The sequence below is a fragment of the Ambystoma mexicanum genome, chromosome 1q (genome assembly GCF_040938575.1).
Source record: "Ambystoma mexicanum isolate Mex_15411 chromosome 1q, UKY_AmexF1_1, whole genome shotgun sequence".
NCBI lineage: Eukaryota > Metazoa > Chordata > Amphibia > Caudata > Ambystomatidae > Ambystoma > Ambystoma mexicanum.
In genome coordinates this window covers 606,904,013-606,923,959 of record NC_090922.1, presented here as the reverse complement: position 1 = coordinate 606,923,959, position 19,947 = coordinate 606,904,013, and the positions used below count along the sequence as shown (strand labels likewise).

Genomic DNA, 19,947 nt, shown 5'->3' with positions numbered 1-19,947 from the left:
TACGAACAGCCAAGAACACCGTCTCACTGTCTGTGAAAAGCATTGCATGTTGTTCTGCCTTATCCTATATCCCTTTCCTACCAATTGACTAGTTACTGTCTGCAATATTTGCCTTGCCGCTCTGTCTCTTTCCTTTCGTCTCCTTCTCTGAGTCCAGTCTCTAGACTCTCTTCTCCGCCCACACACTCCCCCCATTGAGTCTGCTCTCACTGTGCTCTCTGTCTTTGCAGGAAAGCCACCCTGATCCTCTCCCAGCTGGAAGCCCTGAGTGGCTGGTGCAGCAGCCTGCTGCAGGAGCCCAAGATCGCCTTGCAGCGCACCAGCCTGAAGTACCTGGCCTGCCGATACAGCGAGATCAAGCCGCACGGGCTGAACTGGACCGAGTTGAGCCGGGACCTCAGGAAGACCTGCGAGGAGCAGACCTTGGCCGTCTTTCACAATGATTATGGGGAAAGCAGGGACAACTGAGGGGAGCCCTGAGGACTTTGCCTGGACCTGGGTTAAACCTGGAGAGGAGGTCGGAGAGCATTGTTATGGTTCGCCCGATCACAGAACAAAACCAAACTTTGGAATTTGAACTTCTGGGCCTTGGGGAGGACTAAGGATGTTTGAAAAGGCATAAAGAGTATCATTCCCAGTTTTGATGGGTCCTGGGGGTGAGGAGAAGACTGTCCATTTGCTGGTGTCAAATACCCAAGGCTGCACTCCACGCCTCTCAGCCACGAGCAGCCACTGTCCCCGAGAAACACTTAAATGTTGGTCTGCGTTGTTGCTTTTTCTCCTCTTGCCTGCAACTTAATGTCCCTCGAGGGGATGAAAGTCTTCTTTCTTAATATGTCTGGTACCACTCTGAGACTGGCATACACAACAGGGAGATCCCTTCAATTGGAACTGTGCCCTTGGAGGTCCTGCTGTTACCGTTAGCACTAGCCCTGTATCACATTGTCTCTGTGCAAAGCCCACCTTCTCTTCTACTCCTTCCTGCCATCTCCTGACTACCTTCCTTTCCTTCCCGGTGGTGATGTGACCCAGAATCGGGGAGAACGCTCTACCACCGAGTCTCACTAACTAGTGCAGTCGGGCACATTACGTCCTGTTACGCGTGGAGATGGCCATGCAGTGCTGGTGGCAGGATGAGGAATGCTGGCAGGTGTGTTCATCAGCGAATGAATCACGTGGCCACCCACAATCTCCATAAGTTACCCATAAACCTGGAATGCATGGATGTGTTGGGTGGGTTTCAGGAGATAGGATGACAACGGTGAACTGCCCCTCTTGAGGTAGAAATGTAATTTTCAGAAGGCAGGACCATCTTCCATGCTCCCCGTTGCCGCCCTGAAGGGAAGTGGTGATCAGTCCATATAGCCAAACAATCACAACCTTAACCAACCACTGCCCCCTGGTGGTGTATTGTGGATCTCCCATTTGAGACCACACCACTCTTCACCCTATTCATGCAGGGGGATTTACATGTACAGTACTGGCCCTCCCAGTTGGCCAAGCCTGATCCGAGTGTTGATGGAAATGGCGATATGAGGGGCGGCAGTGAAGTGCGGGTGGGCAGGTCTTCTGGGGCAGCCGGCCTTGTGGAAAATGCCCTTTGTTTGAGTTCAGTTGATACAAGGTCTATTCCTGTTTTACCACGTTTGCGTGTTGGCTTTAGCAGCTTGAATGCTCTTGGAACACACATATATATGCGTAGTAAAAAAGTGCTCCCATTTTACCCTCATAAAATGTATATTCATCCTATTTTGGGATGTACGTTTGGGAAAACCACTTAGCCCCTCCCACTGGGTAACATCGGGCAACATATGTTGTTTACTCCGGGCCCGCTCAGGCCTCTGGGGGGAAGAGGGGCAGACAATCAAAGGGTTAAGGCATGTGGACTCTCCCCAAAACTCCGCTTCTCAGCTGTGGAATGAAGGCGCCCAGAGGCCTCGAGGAACTTCACAGAGAGGGCGGGGAGGGTGCTCCCATGCAGGCTTGAGGGCCGCTTTAGAGGTGGGGAAAAGGGGATTGTATATTTTATTTAACACTGAAGCATAGTTTTGATTCCTTAATTACTGCCCTGAGTTTTTCAGCATTATTGGTGGCAAGTATTGTTGTTAATATACGATGAATCTTTTTTTTTTATAGAAGAGGTAAATCAGAGACCTCAAAAGTGATGCCATGTGCTGCCAACCTTCTGAAGTGAGGGCACCATTGTCTGTGCTATGCTTCTCTTATGTAGTGGAATTATAATCCCCCATTGCCAGTTACTGAGGTTCTAAAACCCTTAGTTAGCCCTTATGTCCTTTTGGTGACCTCCTGTCATGCCCTGCCTTTGTGATAGTAGTAGTTTGTAATTTGCAAAGCGCCTTCATATCATTGGTATACCCTAAGAGGGCTTGTGTGTGAACGCCCTTGGGGGACCGAAGTCTAAAGTAAGGGAAACATTGTTAGGTTAGAATGCATGTGCATGTGTGCATTTGGCCAAAAGGAAGTTGGGTGGGATGGCGGGCCCCAGTTATCTATCCATGTCCATGGATCAGGCATGTGAATGGGTGCTGTGAAGTGGTCAGGACAGCGCGCAAGTGCAGGAGACCCGATATGTGTCCAGCTAGACCGAATGTTAATCATGGGAATTAGCTGCCTTCTAATAGCATAGATGTTGTGCGTTGTAATTGTGTGTCTGGTGTATATAGGCGAATGCGTGCGGGTGAGAGGCCATGCCTGTGGCTAGAGGCCAACGAAGTGGTGTATAATACGGACCCTTGAGCCCACAGATGGTTCTTTGATTCCTATGTGGCCAAGGAGTCTGACAGGTGTGCTCCGAACTATACATTGCTCTGGGGAGGCAAATAGTGTCACGGCCTGGGTGACATGAGGGTAAGCGTGAAGTGGGTAGTGTTTGCAGCAGGAAGAGTCAGGTTTTGAGGACCTTCCTGAAGGAGAGATGGTTCTCTATGCGGCAGATGCAGAGTGGAAGGAAGTTCCTGAGTGTGAGAACTTGGACGGAGAAAGAGGATCCTTCTATTATAGTGGAATTGAAGGAGGATCACAAGGGGGAGTGCATAGCAAGATCTAAGTTTTCTGATGGGTTGGTAGCATGTACAATTGTGTTGGAGGGATTCAGGAATTCTTGTGGAGAGCATGTTGGATAATGCACAAGGGCTTGAAAGTGGCCCAATGACCAATAGGAAGCCAGTGGAGCACCCTGAGGGTAGGAGTAATGTGTTTTCTGGGGGAGAAGGAAAGAGGAGCCTAGCTGCATAGTTTTGGATTCATTGGAACTTTTTGAGCTGATAGGCAGTGGAGCCTAGGTAGAGGGAGTTTGTGTAGTCTAGGCAGGAGAGGATGAGGGTAGAAGAGATGGGGGGGATTCGTCTGAGGATGCAGCGGTGGAAGTAACATGATCTTGATACTGTGTTGATTTGGTGAGAGAGTGTTAGATCTGAGTCCAAGGTGCATCCCAGGTTCTTTACTGTGCTGGATGCTGCAGTGACGGCCTAGGTAGGACAACCATGGGGTGGATTGGGGGAAGAGTGCTCTCTTAAAGCAGATCAGGATTTTGGTTTTAGCAAGATTGAGAAGTGGGTGGTTGGCTGTCATCCAATGGTCAATTTATGTGAGGCAGGAGGTGATGCCAGGATGGGGAGAAGCCCAAGTTTGGGGAATTTTGAAAAAGATCTGTGTGTCATCGGCGTAGCTGTAACAGGTTAGGTTATGTGAGCGGATGAGCATGGGGTGGGGTTTTAGGTAGAGGTTGAAGAGGAGGGGGGAAAGGGAGGCCACCTGTGGGATCCCATTGGAGACAGGGCAGGGGGAGGAGAGAAAGGGTGGCGGGAGGGTTATTTGTGACTGGTTAACGAGGAAAGAGGAGATCCATCTTAAAGCAGTGTCCCTGATGCCTAGAGAGTGAAGTCGTTCTGTGAGGATGTTGTGGTCGATAGTGTCAAAGGCTGCCGAAAGGTCAAGGAGGATAAGTGCAGCACAGCCTTCTGAGTCTGCCGTTCTTTTCCTGTCATCCCAAATGGAAACAAGGGAAGTTTCATTTGCTCTGAGGGGTCTGAATCTGGACTGGGCATGGTCGAGTAGGCAACTGGATTTTATGATGAGGCAGAGCTGGCAGTATGCTGTGTGGTCTAAGAGTTTGACGATGAAGCGGTTGTTTGAGATTGGGCAGTAGTTGGATGGAAAGAGGGGATCAAGAATGGAGGGCTTTTTGAGAAAGGTTTGACGTGAGAGGTTTTAAAGGCTACAGGGAAATTGTCTGATGTCATGCTGTGATTCCATAATGCCCAGCTCCTCCTCAGTGTTCTCTTCACAATGCCCAGTGTCTCTCTTATTAGAAGTAGAAAACTTGTTTGCACGTATTTACATCAGAATTTCTGAGTTTTATATATAACATTTTAGCCCATCTCCCGCCCTCAATGGCAGCCTGTACCCTTTTGTTTCTTTTTTAACATTTTAATGCTCCCCCTGCCCCTTTCGATAACACCCTAATTCACCTCTCTGGCTGGCGGGGGCAAGAGGGGTACACTGTTGCCCATTGTCCCACAAAAGTCACCTTGTATATATTCCCCCCAGGTGCTGATGTAAATATCTCACCCGTTCACACCGATGATGCCATTGTCCCGCACTCATCAAATGATCCCATTCTCAACATTCATTGATATCACAAGTGAATGATTAAACTCGACCTGCCCTGACATCATGGTGACGCCATCCTCTGTCTGCAATGGCCACCATTTCAATGGTCACGTGCAAGGCTGGTGATGACCCTGTACTTTTTGAGCTGTTCTCTTGTTAGATCCCATTAAATACTCAGAGAATCCGCACATCATGCAGTACTCTCTGCTTGGGTCCTGGCAGGACCAAACATCTCACTGTGCACACGCTATTGAATGAACACACAGAGGATGGAGGGCCTGTACCACCTGGGCTAAACCCTGATTGTACACGAGACTAGACAAGCATGCACTGCACTGATTGGTCGTATGGGACTGCACTGTATGGACTGCTCTGGTAGATGACCTATAGATCTGCAATGCATGAGCTGCTATGTGGAAGGACTTATAGACAAAACAGCACGAGCCGTAGGAGTGGCTCTGATTAGATCCAGAAAAGGAAACAGAGAGCAAGTTTATTCAATAGGACAGACTGATTGGTCATTGAAACCTCAAGGTTTGGCAATGAGCATAATGGCTAGAATTTAGACATCTTAATGTGGCTCATGAAATCAGAGGTGAGTGATGAACATCAAAATTGGCCAAAATGTATTTTAAATAAAGAGTGGGCACCGGAGGTGAACAGCAGCCATCGGGAGTGTGCTGGAGGCTTTGGAGGATTGACTTTAGTATCGGACAATAGCCATTAGGAGTGTGCTGGAGGCTTTGGAGGAATGACTTTGGTATCAGACAATAGCCATCAGGAGTGTGCGGGAGGTTTTGGAGTATTGGCTTCAGTATCAGACAATAGCCATCAGGAGTGTGCTGGAGGCTTTGGAGGAATGACTTTGGTATCAGACAATAGCCATCAGGAGTGTGCGGGAGGTTTTGGAGTATTGGCTTCAGTATCAGACAATAGCCATCAGGAGTGTGCGGGAGGTTTTGGAGTATTGGCTTCGGTATCGGACAATAGCCATCAGGAGTATGCTGGAGGCTTTGGCCGATTTGCTTCAGTATCAGACAATAGCCACCGGGAGTGTGCTGGAGGCTTTGGAGGATTGGCTTCGGTATCGGACAATAGCCATCAGGAGTGTGCGGGAGGTTTTGGAGTATTGGCTTCGGTATCGGACAATAGCCATCAGGAGTATGCTGGAGGCTTTGGACGATTGGCTTCAGTATCAGACAATAGCCACCGGGAGTGTGCTGGAGGCTTTGGAAGATTGGCTTCGGTATCGGACAATAGCCATCAGGAGTATGCTGGAGGCTTTGGACGATTGGCTTCAGTATCAGACAATAGCCACCGGGAGTGTGCTGGAGGCTTTGGAGGATTGGCTTTGGTATCAGATAATAGCCATCAGGAGTGTGCTGGAAGCTTTGGAGGATTGGCTTCAGTATCAGACAGTAGTCCTTAGGAGTGTGCTAGAGGCTTTGGAGGATTGGCTTTGGTATCGGACACTAGCCATCAGGAGTGTGCTGGAGGCTTTGGAGTATTGGCTTTGGTATCAGATAACAGCCATCAGGAGTGTGCTGGAGGCTTTGGAGGATTGGCTTTGGTATCAGATAAAAGCCATCAGAAGTGTGCTGGAAGCTTTGAAGGATTGGCTTTGGTATCAAACAATAGCCATCAGGAGTGTGCTGGAGACTTTAGAGGATTGGCTTTGGTTACAGTCAATAGCCATCAGGAGTGTGCTGGAGACTTTAGAGGATTGGCTTTGGTTACAGTCAATAGCCATCAGGAGTGTGCTGGAGACTTTAGAGGATTGGCTTTGGTTACAGTCAATAGCCATCATCAGGAGTGTTCTGGATGCTCTGGAGGAATGGCTTTCGCATCGGGCAATAAACGTCTGTTTTGAGGCATGGAGATCAATGTTGGGTGGTGAAGTCCGCAAGGGTACCTTACCATATTCATCATGACTGGAACAGTAGCTTCATGGCAAGCCCAAGGCATCAACATCCAACATGAAGGAAAGGCCCTCACCCCACGAGCACAAAAGCTCTCAAGGTGACATCAGTCTAGCTCAGAAGGGGGGACATCAGGGTAATTCAGGAAAGGGACAGTGTACAGGCTCAGGTAGGGGTAGCAAGAAAATAACATCAGTGTTGGATGATGGGAGTCGGAAAGAGCGGCACCTATTTATTTACATGGTATTATAATGTGCGAATACCGCCCAAGGGCATCTAGACCTTTTCTTTGGGCGGTAGCTTCATGGCAAACCCAGAGCATCAACAATTAGGTCATGGGACTATAAGCCCGCGGGGGGGGCTGGGGGGAGACTCATCCTGGGCAGTGTACAGGCTGAGAATGGTAACATCAGGCCAAGTCAAGAAAGGGACAGCAGGGACCCGAGAAGGGGACCAGTGTAAATACTCAGGAGGGAGTGATGGGGCAGTGCACAGACTCAGAAGAAGGAACCACGGCACCAGATTGCAACAGCTCTAATTGCACGGGGAGGCGGCTCCATATTGGAGGGAACTGCCCTGTGACAGTAATGTCACGGGAGGACAGTTCATCTGCAGGAGTGACAGGCTCTGTGATTTTGCTGATGTAACAGGTCGCAGGTCTTATGATCCTGGAGTGTGCAGAACAGTTGTTCGCCATCAAGCAAGGGATGTACATTAAAAGGTTAAAAATGTACAACAGTTTCCAAAAGTGCCCTAAAAGGTTGTGAAGTTGGCACTGTGTTTTATGAGGTTATGGAAGTCGCTCACCAGGCAGGGCATGTCCCAGGCCAGTAATAGTTTCACACAGGGTGTGTATCGGGGGAGTAGCACCCAGATCGGGGGCACCGACGCGTCCACCTTCCCACTACTAGCCCCTGCTTCTCGGGCAGTGCTCTGATCTCCTGCCCCTGCCGAGCTCTCCCTTCTGCCCATGGGGAAGGCAGGTACTGGAGCTCTGATTGCTCGGAGCATCTACTGCAGTGGAGATGTACAACACCGAAAGGCAAAGCTTCCAGAGGTCGTGGTCCCCATGGTGGCATGGGAAAACCCTGAAGCGTGAAGGTGGGCACGAGCCAGTGACATCAGGACGTTTCCAGGAAACTCCCCAGGGTAGAGACAATCTATGGAGAAGCATGGAGCTCTATGGCAGCGAATGGCGTCACCACTTCCCTCTGGTGCCACTAGAGTTTGGGAGGTGTTCAAGGCTCGAGGTGAGATGGCCAGCTCTCTCAACAATCTCACCTCAGTGGGTTCGGTCTGGCAGAGTCTTGGGATACCGGAGACCGAAAAGACAAAGGACGCGACCCCCCCCCCAACCCCAACCAGACCCTCCAGCAAAAGTCCATAATTCTGGCATGTAAATGGCAGGGGGATACGTCTGGAGATAAAAAGTGCTTGGGACAACCTAAAGCACCACCAAGCCCACACTCACAGCCATGCCAGATGCACTGTTTTTCCCCCCAACTAGAGATGAGGGTTGTGGCAGGGTTGAGCATCACACCCCTTCACCTCCTTGCCTCTCTTCAGGCTGTCAACACCATGTCTCCCAGGGCGCCCCAAGGCATTGGAGTGGAGCGGCCTTCCTTGTACTTCCTCTTGGGTGAAGTCCCGCCACTCCATAGCGCCATGCCGTGCATCAAGCACCGTGCCCCAGATCCCATCTCCATGATCCTCCAGTAGCACGATGATGTCTCGCACTCACTGAACGGTGGATGCAAAACTCAATAACCAGACGTCAGAAGCTGGAAGCGAGTACCACAAACCGCACTGCTCCAGAGGACACCTCCGCTCCTTTACATCTGGAGATGGAATAGAATTTCAGAAAGGATTGTGTTGCCTTGGAGGCGTGACATTCCATTTCATTGAGGACAGAAGGATTACCAGCACTGTATGAGCTGCATTGTGATGGAGCCAATAGCTGAGCAGGGAACCTAGGCTGCATCATCCCCCTCAGTTGCACCTGGAAAAGAGCTGGACACACACTGCATGGATTATTGTCTGATTATAAACCAGTGGATGTCAGAGCGTGCAGTGCATGAGCGGGGCTCTTATTGGACCCATAGGTTAATGGAGAGCTTACATTATATTATCTGCTCCTCAAGTGAAACCTCAGAGAGCATGCACTGTGTGACTGCACTCAGCATTCCACAGCATTTCATGCTGTGTGTAGCCTGTTGCAGTGCCCTCATTTGCATGCGGAAGGATACACACAGCATGGACTATTTTAAAAGAAGTACTTTGAAAGTTATCCGGGTACATGAGAACAGTCGGCTTTAGTGGGTGCTTTGTCAATCAGCCAAAGTGTCCCATTACGAGTACAGTGGTGTGGGTAAAATTGGCAGCTTAATGGCGGTAATTCCTTGACTGCCACTTTACCACAACATTACAGCACTGCCATACTACAGGTTTTGGATTTAAATCTTCCACGTTACTGCCAAAAAAAGTCAAAATTACTGGAGCAGAATTATCATTTGCGGTCATTCTGAAACAATCCCCATGGAGTCCTAAAGACTCCAAAAATGGGGACCTAAAGACGCCATACCGCCACTTTTAATCCCTTGTTAATTGCACGGGACCAAGTGGTGGTGAAAGTAATCGATTTTGGTGGTAATGCTTCAGATGTACCACCAAACTCTTCAGAGGGCAGTGGAGAGAGACCTCCAGGTTCAATGAAAGGAAGACTAAACCATGGGAAGAAACCCCAGGCGAGGCTGAACCACTAGGGAAAAATAAGGGGGACCACAGCACCCAGATCTCCTAGATTGTGGACAGAAAATATTGCTACAAAAAGTGTCTCGTTAGATTATTTATCAAAATCTGCTTCTTGAATAGTTTGAAAAGGGAACCCCTGCAGCAGCGTCAACGGGACCCCAGAGATGGGGAGAGGAACCTTACAGTGGAGATTCAAAAGAATGAATGGAGCCAAACAATCCGACACATTGAACCTACACCTGTGAAATATACAGGCCCCAACTACTGTCCCCTGCACACTTAAGGCAGCCAGGAGCAGCACTTCATGGCAGACTTCCAGGATGAGCTCAGGGCACTTAGGAGCCTCATGCAGAGCGTTCCTCCCCACACACGGCTGCGGCTGAAGGGACGCCACAGGTGAGTCTAGGCTTCTCCAGTAGGCGGGCTTCTATGGGTCCTGGCTGCTCTAGCCACGCCCTCTGGAGGATGCCCTGTCAGCATTCAGGGCCGGAAGCCTGAGCTAGGAGAGGTTCTGACAGTACAAGGGGGGGAAGATCTAGAATGAGACCCGGGCGACGCGTCATATTCTCACCAACCTGTGCACTGGCTCAAACACTGCACTAGTTAATGGAGAGCTACACCGCTAAGGTTTTTGCATTCACTGCTTGAACTAAAGTCAGCAGGCTAAAAACGGCCGGTGTTGGTTTTCAGCCATGTGCCACTTTCCCTCAGCTAGGCACAATTTTCGATTAACTTAACACAATATGTGAGTTTGCGCTGGATTAATACTCTCTTGCATCAAAATGGAAGACATTTTCAATCTGATCCATGGGCTTAAAGATGTTGCTGTTCTGACCAGACTGAAATCCTTTGGGAATGGCTGTATTGTAGAATAAACACATGAACCTAGAGAGCAGTTTATTTGCTGCAATTCATCAAATTCTCACAGATCTAAAGTTGCCCGAAGTCACGTGTGAGTAGTTCATCCAGTCCAGCACTAGTAATGGTTAAAGTAAAAATGAAAGTACCAGAATGCAAAGACAAAAAAAAAGTGAATGGTCTTCTTCCTCAACGTGCAACACCGCCAAAACATTTCACCTCTACTCACACACACGGGTACCAAGCACAATGCCTGGACTAGTGGCATCCTCTCAGCACCACAGACCTGCTAACACTGCCGCCACCTTCTCAGCAGCTAGACTCACACACTGACTTCTGCCCACTGATAGGTGATGGGTCCGGTCGCAAGACCAACCCCCTACCCGGTTTACATGACCGACCCCCCATCCCATTGTAAGTAACTATCACAATAAATGTGGAATAATGGAGAGAAAAGGGGAGCACAGTGGCACTGTTGCTTTTGTGAAGCTTTTAAAGCCTGAGTCATGGAAAGGTGTGCAGACATCCTGCAAGGGCTGCGTGCCAAGAAGGACACTGCCAGGGGTGGACTGGCGTACAAGGAACTCTGGAGATTTCGCGGCAGGCCTCTGTACCCTGGTCTTTTTGTGTGGTATTTCCACATTTTCTCATCGGAAAGTATTGGGCTTGCTGAAAATGTCTAATGTTGGGCCACTTTAAAAATGATTTCCAGGGCCTGTTTCAGTTCCTAGTCCACCCCTGACACTGCGCAAGCCTGCACGCAGAATAAGAAATGTGTGCCCCGTGTATTCATTGAATTAACTGCGCAAAGTAACCGTACTCACAAGTTGCGCCCGGAACGCAGGCCCAAACGCAAAGCATAAACAGCCAGAACAGCTACCTTTGCGCGCTCCACCGGGCGCAAATACATGCACCCTTCAAACAGTGCCTGGGGTCCCCCACAAGCAGGCCTGCATCTCTGTGACCCTGCGCAGGGTCCCCCATAACTGTTGGCTACACCCCGACAACATGCGTATGGAAAATCATAACTCGGTCTAAACTTGGAAAATCTGCGTGCAAACCCCAATAAATCGTTCCTGCACCCTGCTACAATGCATATGCGCAGCCCTAAGTTAGATCTGAACCCTGGTTGCGTAAACGCACCCCTAAATCGGACATGAAAACCCACCTCTGCAGCGAAAATCCTATGCTTAAGTGTACTTACGCCTGCCTTCAGGTGGCGTAGTGATCGAGGGATTTGCATGGCAATTCCTATGCCATGAGGCTGCGCAGGTGTTTCCATGAATACGTGTCATTTGGCGCAAATGTGAGTGAGCGAGGGGCTGCCTGTGGGCTATCCCTTGTAACGCCCACTTTTTTGCATGTTCTTCCCCATTTTCTGAGTTCCGCCCCCCTTCCAAGCCCTCTTTGCAAGCCACTCCTATGCTCTGCGTGGTCTCTTGCTCAAGGCGCTCGACAGCTCGCAGAGACGTGCCAAGCCTGCGCAAACTCCACGCAAATCCTGGAAAAGTCCTGCACAGTCAATTCCATTAATCGACGAATGGGGATTTGCGTGCCGAATGGCACCCAAATCCCTGATTTTCCACTCAAATATTTCCATGAATTCGGCACTAACAGCAAAATTGCAGGAAAAATGTGTGAGAAGCTGCCTAATTATGTGCCACTTTTGAAGACTTCTGGGGGATGGATTAAAATGGGACACTGTTGCATCCTCTCTCGTGGCAGAAGACGGCAAGAAAGATGTTGTTTTGCGTTCCTGCTGTTTTCTGTCATTATGCATTCCGTTTTATCAGCCTATGATGATTGCAAGTCCTGTTTTCTTGACTTCTGTTCCTGTTACTCATTGCTGTCTCTCTACAGCCTGTTCTGTCTCCTCTGTGTTCCCTGGTGGTCATTCACTTGTGTCGTGCCCCAGTCCGAGCAGGGTCATAACTACACCTGCTTCCTCTCTGATGTGGTCCGGCTCTGCCGCCTCCTAGCCTGTATCCCCTTTGTGTAACCCGCTGTACCCTTCAATTCATAAGCATGTAACGTTACCCTTAAGATTCTATCCTCCAGCTCCAGGCCTTGAAGGCCGGCTCCATGTCGGATTTTTGAGGATACCCCTCATTAATATTCATGAGATATATTTGTGTACAATGATTCTAAATGTAAGCACATTTTTCCTCATGAATATTAAAGAGGAATATCCTGAAAACCCACCAGGATTTCGGTCCTCGGGTGTATCCACACCATTGTATCCCACTACTGTACCCCCCCCCCCCCCCGCCCTATGTTGAATCCTCGCGTTAGGGCCTATACCGTGCTGCTCTATGGGGAGAACTTGGGGGTTAAACCCCGACACAAATACAACTTAACCTTGGAGATGGCAAGCCCTCAGCGCGGGGTGGGCTGCGCGTCAGAGTTCTGGCCGCGCGAGCCTTGCTCTCCTTGTCTATCATGTGTCATTTGGGACATGGCCCTGCGGTTGATAGCGGCCCGTGCATGCGTCTGTATGTTTTATTCATGCTTTTCGTTTATCGCCGGGTTGATGTCCACATGACACAAAGAGCTCAATGTGACAGCTCCTCTCAACAGCACCGTCCACGCCTCCTATGTCACCTTGGCGAAGCATGAGTTTTCCGTCGCGAGAGTCCCTGATGCGCAAGGCTAAGCCACAAATCTCCCCTTGAGCCGGTAAGATAACTCAGCAGGTCAAAGCCCCTGCTACGGAGAGCTGCGTGCATCAGATCACAGGCTGAGAGATATGCCGCAAGGTTAATAAAATGAGTAGCACGTCAGGTGGGCAAATGACACTTGCAATTTAGAGGCCGGGAGCAATTCGGTCTGCGGCGTGCGCAATTTAATTAGTCAATATATGAAACTGGTGTACGGCACCGCTTGCTCCCGCGCGTAAGCTAGCGAGCAGCAGTTTTATCACGTCCCGGACGAGAATCTCATTTCGGCACGCGGAGGGTGGGCAGGAAGCTGGCGCGCCCTGGGTCACCTGTTATTGATGTCGCTTGACGGTATCGCAGGAGATGGCTTCCCTCGGGGTGCGTGTCAAACCACTTTGCGGAACGGCGAGTGACAGGCAGCTGGCAGCAAATTTGTCATATGGCGCATCAAAAGATTGCGAAAACCTCGAACTGCAAACATGGCGCTGTGTGACGGGTAAATATTTCATGTTACTCTCCCCGGAAGAGCGCGCACAGAGACGTGCAGAGAGGCACAAACACCAGACATAGGGACGTACACACCCGCGTGCACGCGCTCACTTGTAGACACTGCACACATTCGCTCATTCACATACAGCACCCGTGCTTAATTTGTAAGAAAATAAGTGCCCTTCCAGGTAGGGTGGTCAACTTTTTGATATCCTTTTGCGGGACACTTGCCCACAAGGTGGTGATGACATCGCAGGGTCATTCACGTTTGGCCCACCACATTTGTAATTTAAATGTGTTAATGGGTCTTAACACCTGGCTTAATTGAAATGTAAATTGTTTGCCCTTGGGAGGTGGTGGTCACGTTTTTTAACTGCAAACAGGACCATCAGGACCCCAGGAACAAAGCATTAGCATTTGAATGAAGATAGGTGTCGGAGCGTTAGCAGCTCCACCTGCAGGCTCAAAAGGAGCTGGGGCTGCAGAGCCGCCTGGAGAAAGAAAGCAGCAGGCAGCAGTGCCATGCTGTGTCGAATGCCACTTCAGTTTGCAGAGTGGCTGTGCTGGAGGCAGGTTGCCGGACGTGCTGTCTCCTGAGAGTCACACTCCAGGGAACAAAGAAAGTCGGGACAAACTGCGTCCCGCACAGCCACTCTGCAAACTGCAGGACAGAGTCCCCAATTACAGGACATTCCCACAGAATATAGGACAGTTCACCACCCTACTTCCAGGGCTCAATATTTTCTAGCACGCTTGTGACACTGCGGGCGGGCAGCTTCCCACCATTGCTGCCACCACTGACAGCGGCTCCCCACAATGTCGAAACATTTGGGCTAAACTACAGCCCGCCCCTGCTCATTGGGCTTGATGGATGCTCTGGCTATCATTACTTCATACTCTAAGCCTGAGACAATAAGTGCTGGGGCTCAGAAATAAGTGCCAGGGGGGAGCCCCACAAATTAGGCACTGGTCAGGCCTCCTCATACCCAAACCCCCAAATGCTGGCAAACACATCCGAGAAATGCTGCTAAAATAAGGTAGTTCTCGGCCGGCAGTGGGGCATCAAAACAGAAACCTGCCCCGGTTATAAAAGGCAAGGAAGGCTTCGCGTCTACATCGAACGGTTCTCCGGCAAGTCCATTTTTTGCAGAGCACTTCCGTGCTGCGCATCATGCCTTGGTTGGCACAGGCTGTCCCGGGCAGCTAGAATGAAAAGGGTGCCATGTATGCATGGCCCGAGGAAGATGTCTAGGGGCCCATTTCAAAATGCTTTATGGGTCCCCTCGAACCGACAGCAGGGAAACTCCACCTGCATATTTTAGCAATAAAAACGCTGCGGGCTGGTGCTTCGTAAGGTTTTCATTTGAAACAGGGCAGCGCCACATGCAGTTTTAGTTGGTGCAGCTGTGTGTCCCTGAAGTGCATAGCTGATCACACAACATATGTATTATAAGGAATAGGAGAATGAAGTAAGTGCTATGAGTAAAGGACTTAATCTGTCCTATTACAATGGGTGCTTCGCCCAGTTTTATCACTGAGATTAAATAACCAGAGAACCACCCCCCTTGCACTTCATTAGTCTCCAAGCATATTCACTGGCCCACACCAAAGAGCTAAAAGCAGGGTAAAACATGTCTGCGATAATCGAACGCGTTTTGGAGTGGCCTGTCTTTGTCCAGCAAATGCGCAATTAGAGCGACAAGCCTTTAGTTTGTGGGAATGTGTGCTTCTGTTGTGAATCTGTGCATACCATCAGCCTCACCTTGTGGCTTCGTTCCGTGGCACAATCCTAGACGAGCAATGGAGGGAGGGGATGAGTGGCCACACGTTAACCGGGTGTATGTGTTCCTGCACAGCAGAACAAAGAAAGGTCAGCAGCAGGGGCATTGAAGCCCTAAACTATCACTTGCAAAAATCAATTATCCTGTCTTTGTCTGAGTTAACAACCTACTCCAAGCTACGGGGGGTGGGGTGTTTCGGTAGAAAAGTCTAAAAGGCCTGAATGCCTAGCCGGTATGTATGAAGGTGTGTGACCGGCTCTGTGATGCCTGAATCCAGAAGGCACTATGCAGACCACCTGGTATAAGCCCACTACTTTCTCATACAAGGGAGTGCAGATTATGAAAGTGAGCAATCTGAGGCCACTGGAGAGAGCAAGGCTACCAGGTCTAAAGACAAAAATAAACCAGAATCTCCTTCATATGAAGGCCAAGCAAGCAGACTCCAATGCAAAAAAATTAAATATGAAAGTCCAACTGCACGATTGAAAAACTTTAAAACAGAAAATAAGATTAAGTAATCAAAATGTAGTTTAATAATGTAAATTGATGTTCTTAAAACTACAAAAAATCATCAAATATTCAGATAATGCAGCTGACATTACATCCAAAGTAGGACGAGATAGATTCAGTGATTCGTTGGCCTGCAGTTGATATTTTTAAATTAGTAAAAGCATTAAAACAAAGACTGTATTAAAATCATTTTTTCAAAACAATTGCACATTGTTAGTCATTCATTCAACTGTTCTTTAATAACGCAGGATTAAAACATATTTAAAGAACCTTGTGTGACGAATCAACTTCCGGGGCACCAATGGTCCAGGGATGAATATTGGTTTCTAAACCATCAATCAGCCCCACACCTCTAGTACACCAGAAGGAATCCGAATAGATTGGAAACACAAGTAAATTATAAACCTCTTTTTCCAATTTTGGTAACGTGCATGGAGCGGCAGGCTTATCTCCGCAAGGTGGAGGATTGTTGCTTAGTTGCAACACAGCGAAAACACAATTATTACCCAATGATAAAAGGGACTGTCCAGTCAAGGTTGCATACAAATATCTACTTTACTATTATTCAATAGACCGTTCTAGTACACTACAAAATACAACCCACCCTTTAAAGGAATGCAGAGGGCAGACAGTTTCAAGAAGGAAAGGGATGCACTGTGGATACTGATAGGAGGGTAGTCAGTAAAGCAATTAACGAAATAGTTCATGGATACTTGGTTTCACAACAAAGGGAGCAATGGGTCGTAAAATGTCACTAGGGGCCTTTCGTAGAAGGACCAGGGGGACAGAACTACAATGTAACTTGTGTTTGTAGAAGTTCTTGGTGCTTGACAGTATAGGGTCTTTTGCAGGGAGCATTGCAGCTTCTATTGTGAAAACAAAAAGATGATATCGAGGCTGAATACCCCAAAAGGAAATACACCAAACGCGGGTTACAAAGGAACATACAAAAGATCTTTATTCTGTACTGAACAGTTTCAAAGGACAAAGCAACAGATATCTATCAGCCCTCAGTACAACGCAGCAAACTCCACCTCGGTTCCGTGTGCTCAGTGAGTGGGACTGTACATTAGAATAGTCGCACTCTTTATACCCTCGAAATCATGATGTTCAACCCACTTCTAAGTTAATGCAAGTGAATACATTACGGATCTAGGGTTCATGCCGAGTTCGTACATCTGTACATTTAGGGTTTACCTTTAATATATTCACTAACAAGCCTCAATGGCAACAGTATATCTTAGGATTTCATGTTAAACCTTCTCAAACAGTTGTGTACAATGTAGTCAAACAAGTGTTCACATTTCGGTATTTGAATACATTGTGTTTAACATATGCTCGTGGATTAGCTTAGTTGGCACAAGTAATCCTCTACACACAGGTCAGCGAAGGACAAGGTCTCAGTTCATGACCCCAACATGTAGCCTGCAGGTAAGTTATACATTAGTTTATACACAGAGCTCAAGACGGCCATGTTACATTCAGAATGGCATTGTCCACCATCTAAGAACACAAGGTGACTTTTAGAGGGAGAACCTAAAATAGCAGATAGACCTAAAATGGCGGCTTACACTGATCTAAGGTCAAGACCTTGCAACGTGGATTTCCTCGCAAGTGGCTTATGAGCAGCTTGGCATAGGCCAATATACATATATTCATATAGTATAGGAGGCACGATATGATTTTCCGTTCGACACTATGACAGAGTTCAAGACGGGATGCAGCTTTGGGTATCAGGCGGGAGGCAGTTCGGCAACAAACGCTGGACAGACCACTGCATGTTGGCATACACAGTGGCTCAGGGTTAGGAATCTTTGTCTCAGTGCTGGTTGGCGGGTCTGAAACACTGGTTGAGGCATCTCGGACGACGTTAGCGGCTGTGGCATGACAACAGTCAGCAGTGTAGTCGGTTGCAGCTCGAGGGCCTTGACTGGCTCGAAAATGTCCTTTAAGACAGACATTGTGGATGCTTGTCAATGCACTACTCCTACCTTCTTCACTGGGCTTGTGTCATCCTTTAAGGCGGATTGGTCAAAGGTGAGGAGCGTGTTGCAGGCAACTACCTTGTCCATGGTTTGGTTCAAAGACTCTCTGGCACATCCCACCTACGAAGCATACAGCACAGCCTTGCAGGGCATGCTGTGTGCTGGCTGGGTACCAGTTCTGGAGCTGCTGGAGGGTCCTCAGGATTCAGTATCTCTCTCTGTTTCGTGGGAGATGTTTAGGGGAGGGATCTTGCTTCCCCCTTTGGAAATCACGGCCTTCCTTCACTGGCAGAAGCTGTAAGGCAGACTGTACCTTCAGTCATCATCCAATGCGGAGTTCTTCTTGTTACTCCTTGTGAAGTCTTCAGAGGACCTGCTCAGAAGAGGTGCTCAGCCCTCTTTTAAGGCCAAATGGGCCACAGTGATTGGTGTTGCTTAAGCCTAACTTAATGAACAAATCCTGGGTCCCCATCAACAATCTCCTGTATGCCTGAGGTCATAACCAGAGTGTTTTGCAACAGAAAAGGTAAAGGGTGTAAAACATGTAATACTAAGTCCCGCCCATCTTCCTGTCTATTGTAGATCAAAAGGTCTCTCTGGTTAATTGAGCTCTCTGTGGTTCCTGATTAAAGCAGCTGGTCTCCATTGGAGCTGTGGCGAGAACAGACTTTCTGTATCCACCAATCCACATACTTGTACCTCTGAATGGGTCCGCCTGCTGGGGTTACTACTGTAAATATATAGTCCCATACATGACAGGTCACTGCTCTTGATACTTGCTTACCACAGTGCACATCAAAGATTGTTGGGGTGTTCTTGTCTTTTGTTAAACTCTGCAGCCAGTCCCCATGTGGGCCTGTTCGATGTATATTCTATTATTATGATAATTATGTTAATTGCTGCCACCATCTGCAGTGCAAAGACATAGTGGATCCATGGAACCTTTGATAGTTAATTAGGCTGCCCATGGCAGGAGGAAGGTTTTGCTCTCCCCCTTCTGAGATGCCTTGATGTACTCTTGGCTGTCATACCCCAACTAAATATGACAGGGGGGACAGCGCCTGTAGGCTGTGTCCACACAGAGTGCACAAGTCTATGTATATGTCATGTGGTGAGCATAGGAAAATGTGTGCAAGGCATAGACAGTCCCTGCAGCTACCTATTGTGCCACCTCTGTGGAAATCAGAGTGCCCTGGAGCAACAATAAGCACCTTAATTGGGCTGGGCACTGAGCGCCTCTGCAGCAGCACTGCTTCTGCGCCCCCTCAGGGGCAGTGCTGTTGTTTGGTGACACACAGTTATGGCTGGGGTTCTCTGACAAACTGTGCAGTTTACTCCTTACGTTCTTGCTGCTCTAACGTTATGAGAGGTTTAGCTTGGGGACAGGTTCTTGTGACCACTAAGGAATGTCTTTTAAATGCTCAAAGGCAATTCAACAATCTACCGAATAAGAGGCAGGCACCCAGCAGCCATATTTTTTCAAAACAAAAGACACGCTACCACTGCTGGGGTAAGGAGAAAAATGGGAGGAAGCAAGAAGATGGAGGCTTGTGACAAGAGACCATTTTTTTGCCATGCCTTTACTTTTTGGAGTTTTTTTCTGTACATGTGCAGTGCCTCCTGAATAACCCTCTGTGCAAATATTTCTCACTGAACTTGTTTTCACCATGTTTTACCCTTGTTAATTTGTATTATCATGACTTTGGTATTCAATGTTCTATGAATTATGCTGTAAAAATGATGAATGTGAAAAATAACCTCACTGTTAGATTGTGGAGAAAACTATGGTTTGTAATCAGGAATACAGTATTACAAAAAAAATTTAAAATAACAAAATATTAAAATTATTATTGAAACTGTTTTGAGTGGATTTCTTTTTTGTGGTTTTTTTGTATGTTCTTCATTGTGGGTGCTTGTGAAAACTGCAGGTTAGGGGCAATGCCCAGGCGGGGTTTGCCCTTGAGGTGCAGAAGACTTGTTTTTACTTTTGGCTATTTGATGGCACGTAAGCACCAGCTATAAACCGAAACTGTGATATTGGGGTATTACATTGAGATGCGAAGAGGGAAACACAGCTTGTGGGAGTTGTGTCCATAATTACCCACTGATTGACTGCCCATGGCGCTTCCAATCCCTATCACTATTTCACTATTTCCACCCACTGTCTGCCCCTTCTGCTCAAAGCACACCCCCCTGGCATCTCTTTGAGTATGCTCTGTCACATAGTAGCATCAAACTTTGTGCTGCAAAAGTCTACCAGTGGTATTCCCAAGATCCTTTTGAAAGTTAATGGCTTATTTGCAGCTGTAAATGTTATGTTATGTTACTTTGCATTTATATAGCACCTTATGTACCATTGGTATGG

The 19,947-nt window shown here is 48.2% G+C and overlaps 1 protein-coding gene across 2 annotated transcripts in view; it reads left to right on the top strand.

The window, feature by feature from the left end:
- The window catches only part of ASTN1 (astrotactin 1), a 1,300,999-nt gene extending 1,281,558 nt beyond the window's left edge, over window positions 1–19,441 (top strand). For both annotated transcript variants that reach the window (XM_069641148.1, XM_069641147.1), the window contains one exon: window positions 231–19,441. In XM_069641148.1, coding sequence (XP_069497249.1) covers window positions 231–468 — 238 coding nt within the window. In that variant the 3' untranslated portion in view covers window positions 469–19,441. The remainder of the gene's footprint in view (window positions 1–230) is intronic.
- The last annotated feature ends 506 nt before the right edge of the window (window positions 19,442–19,947 follow it).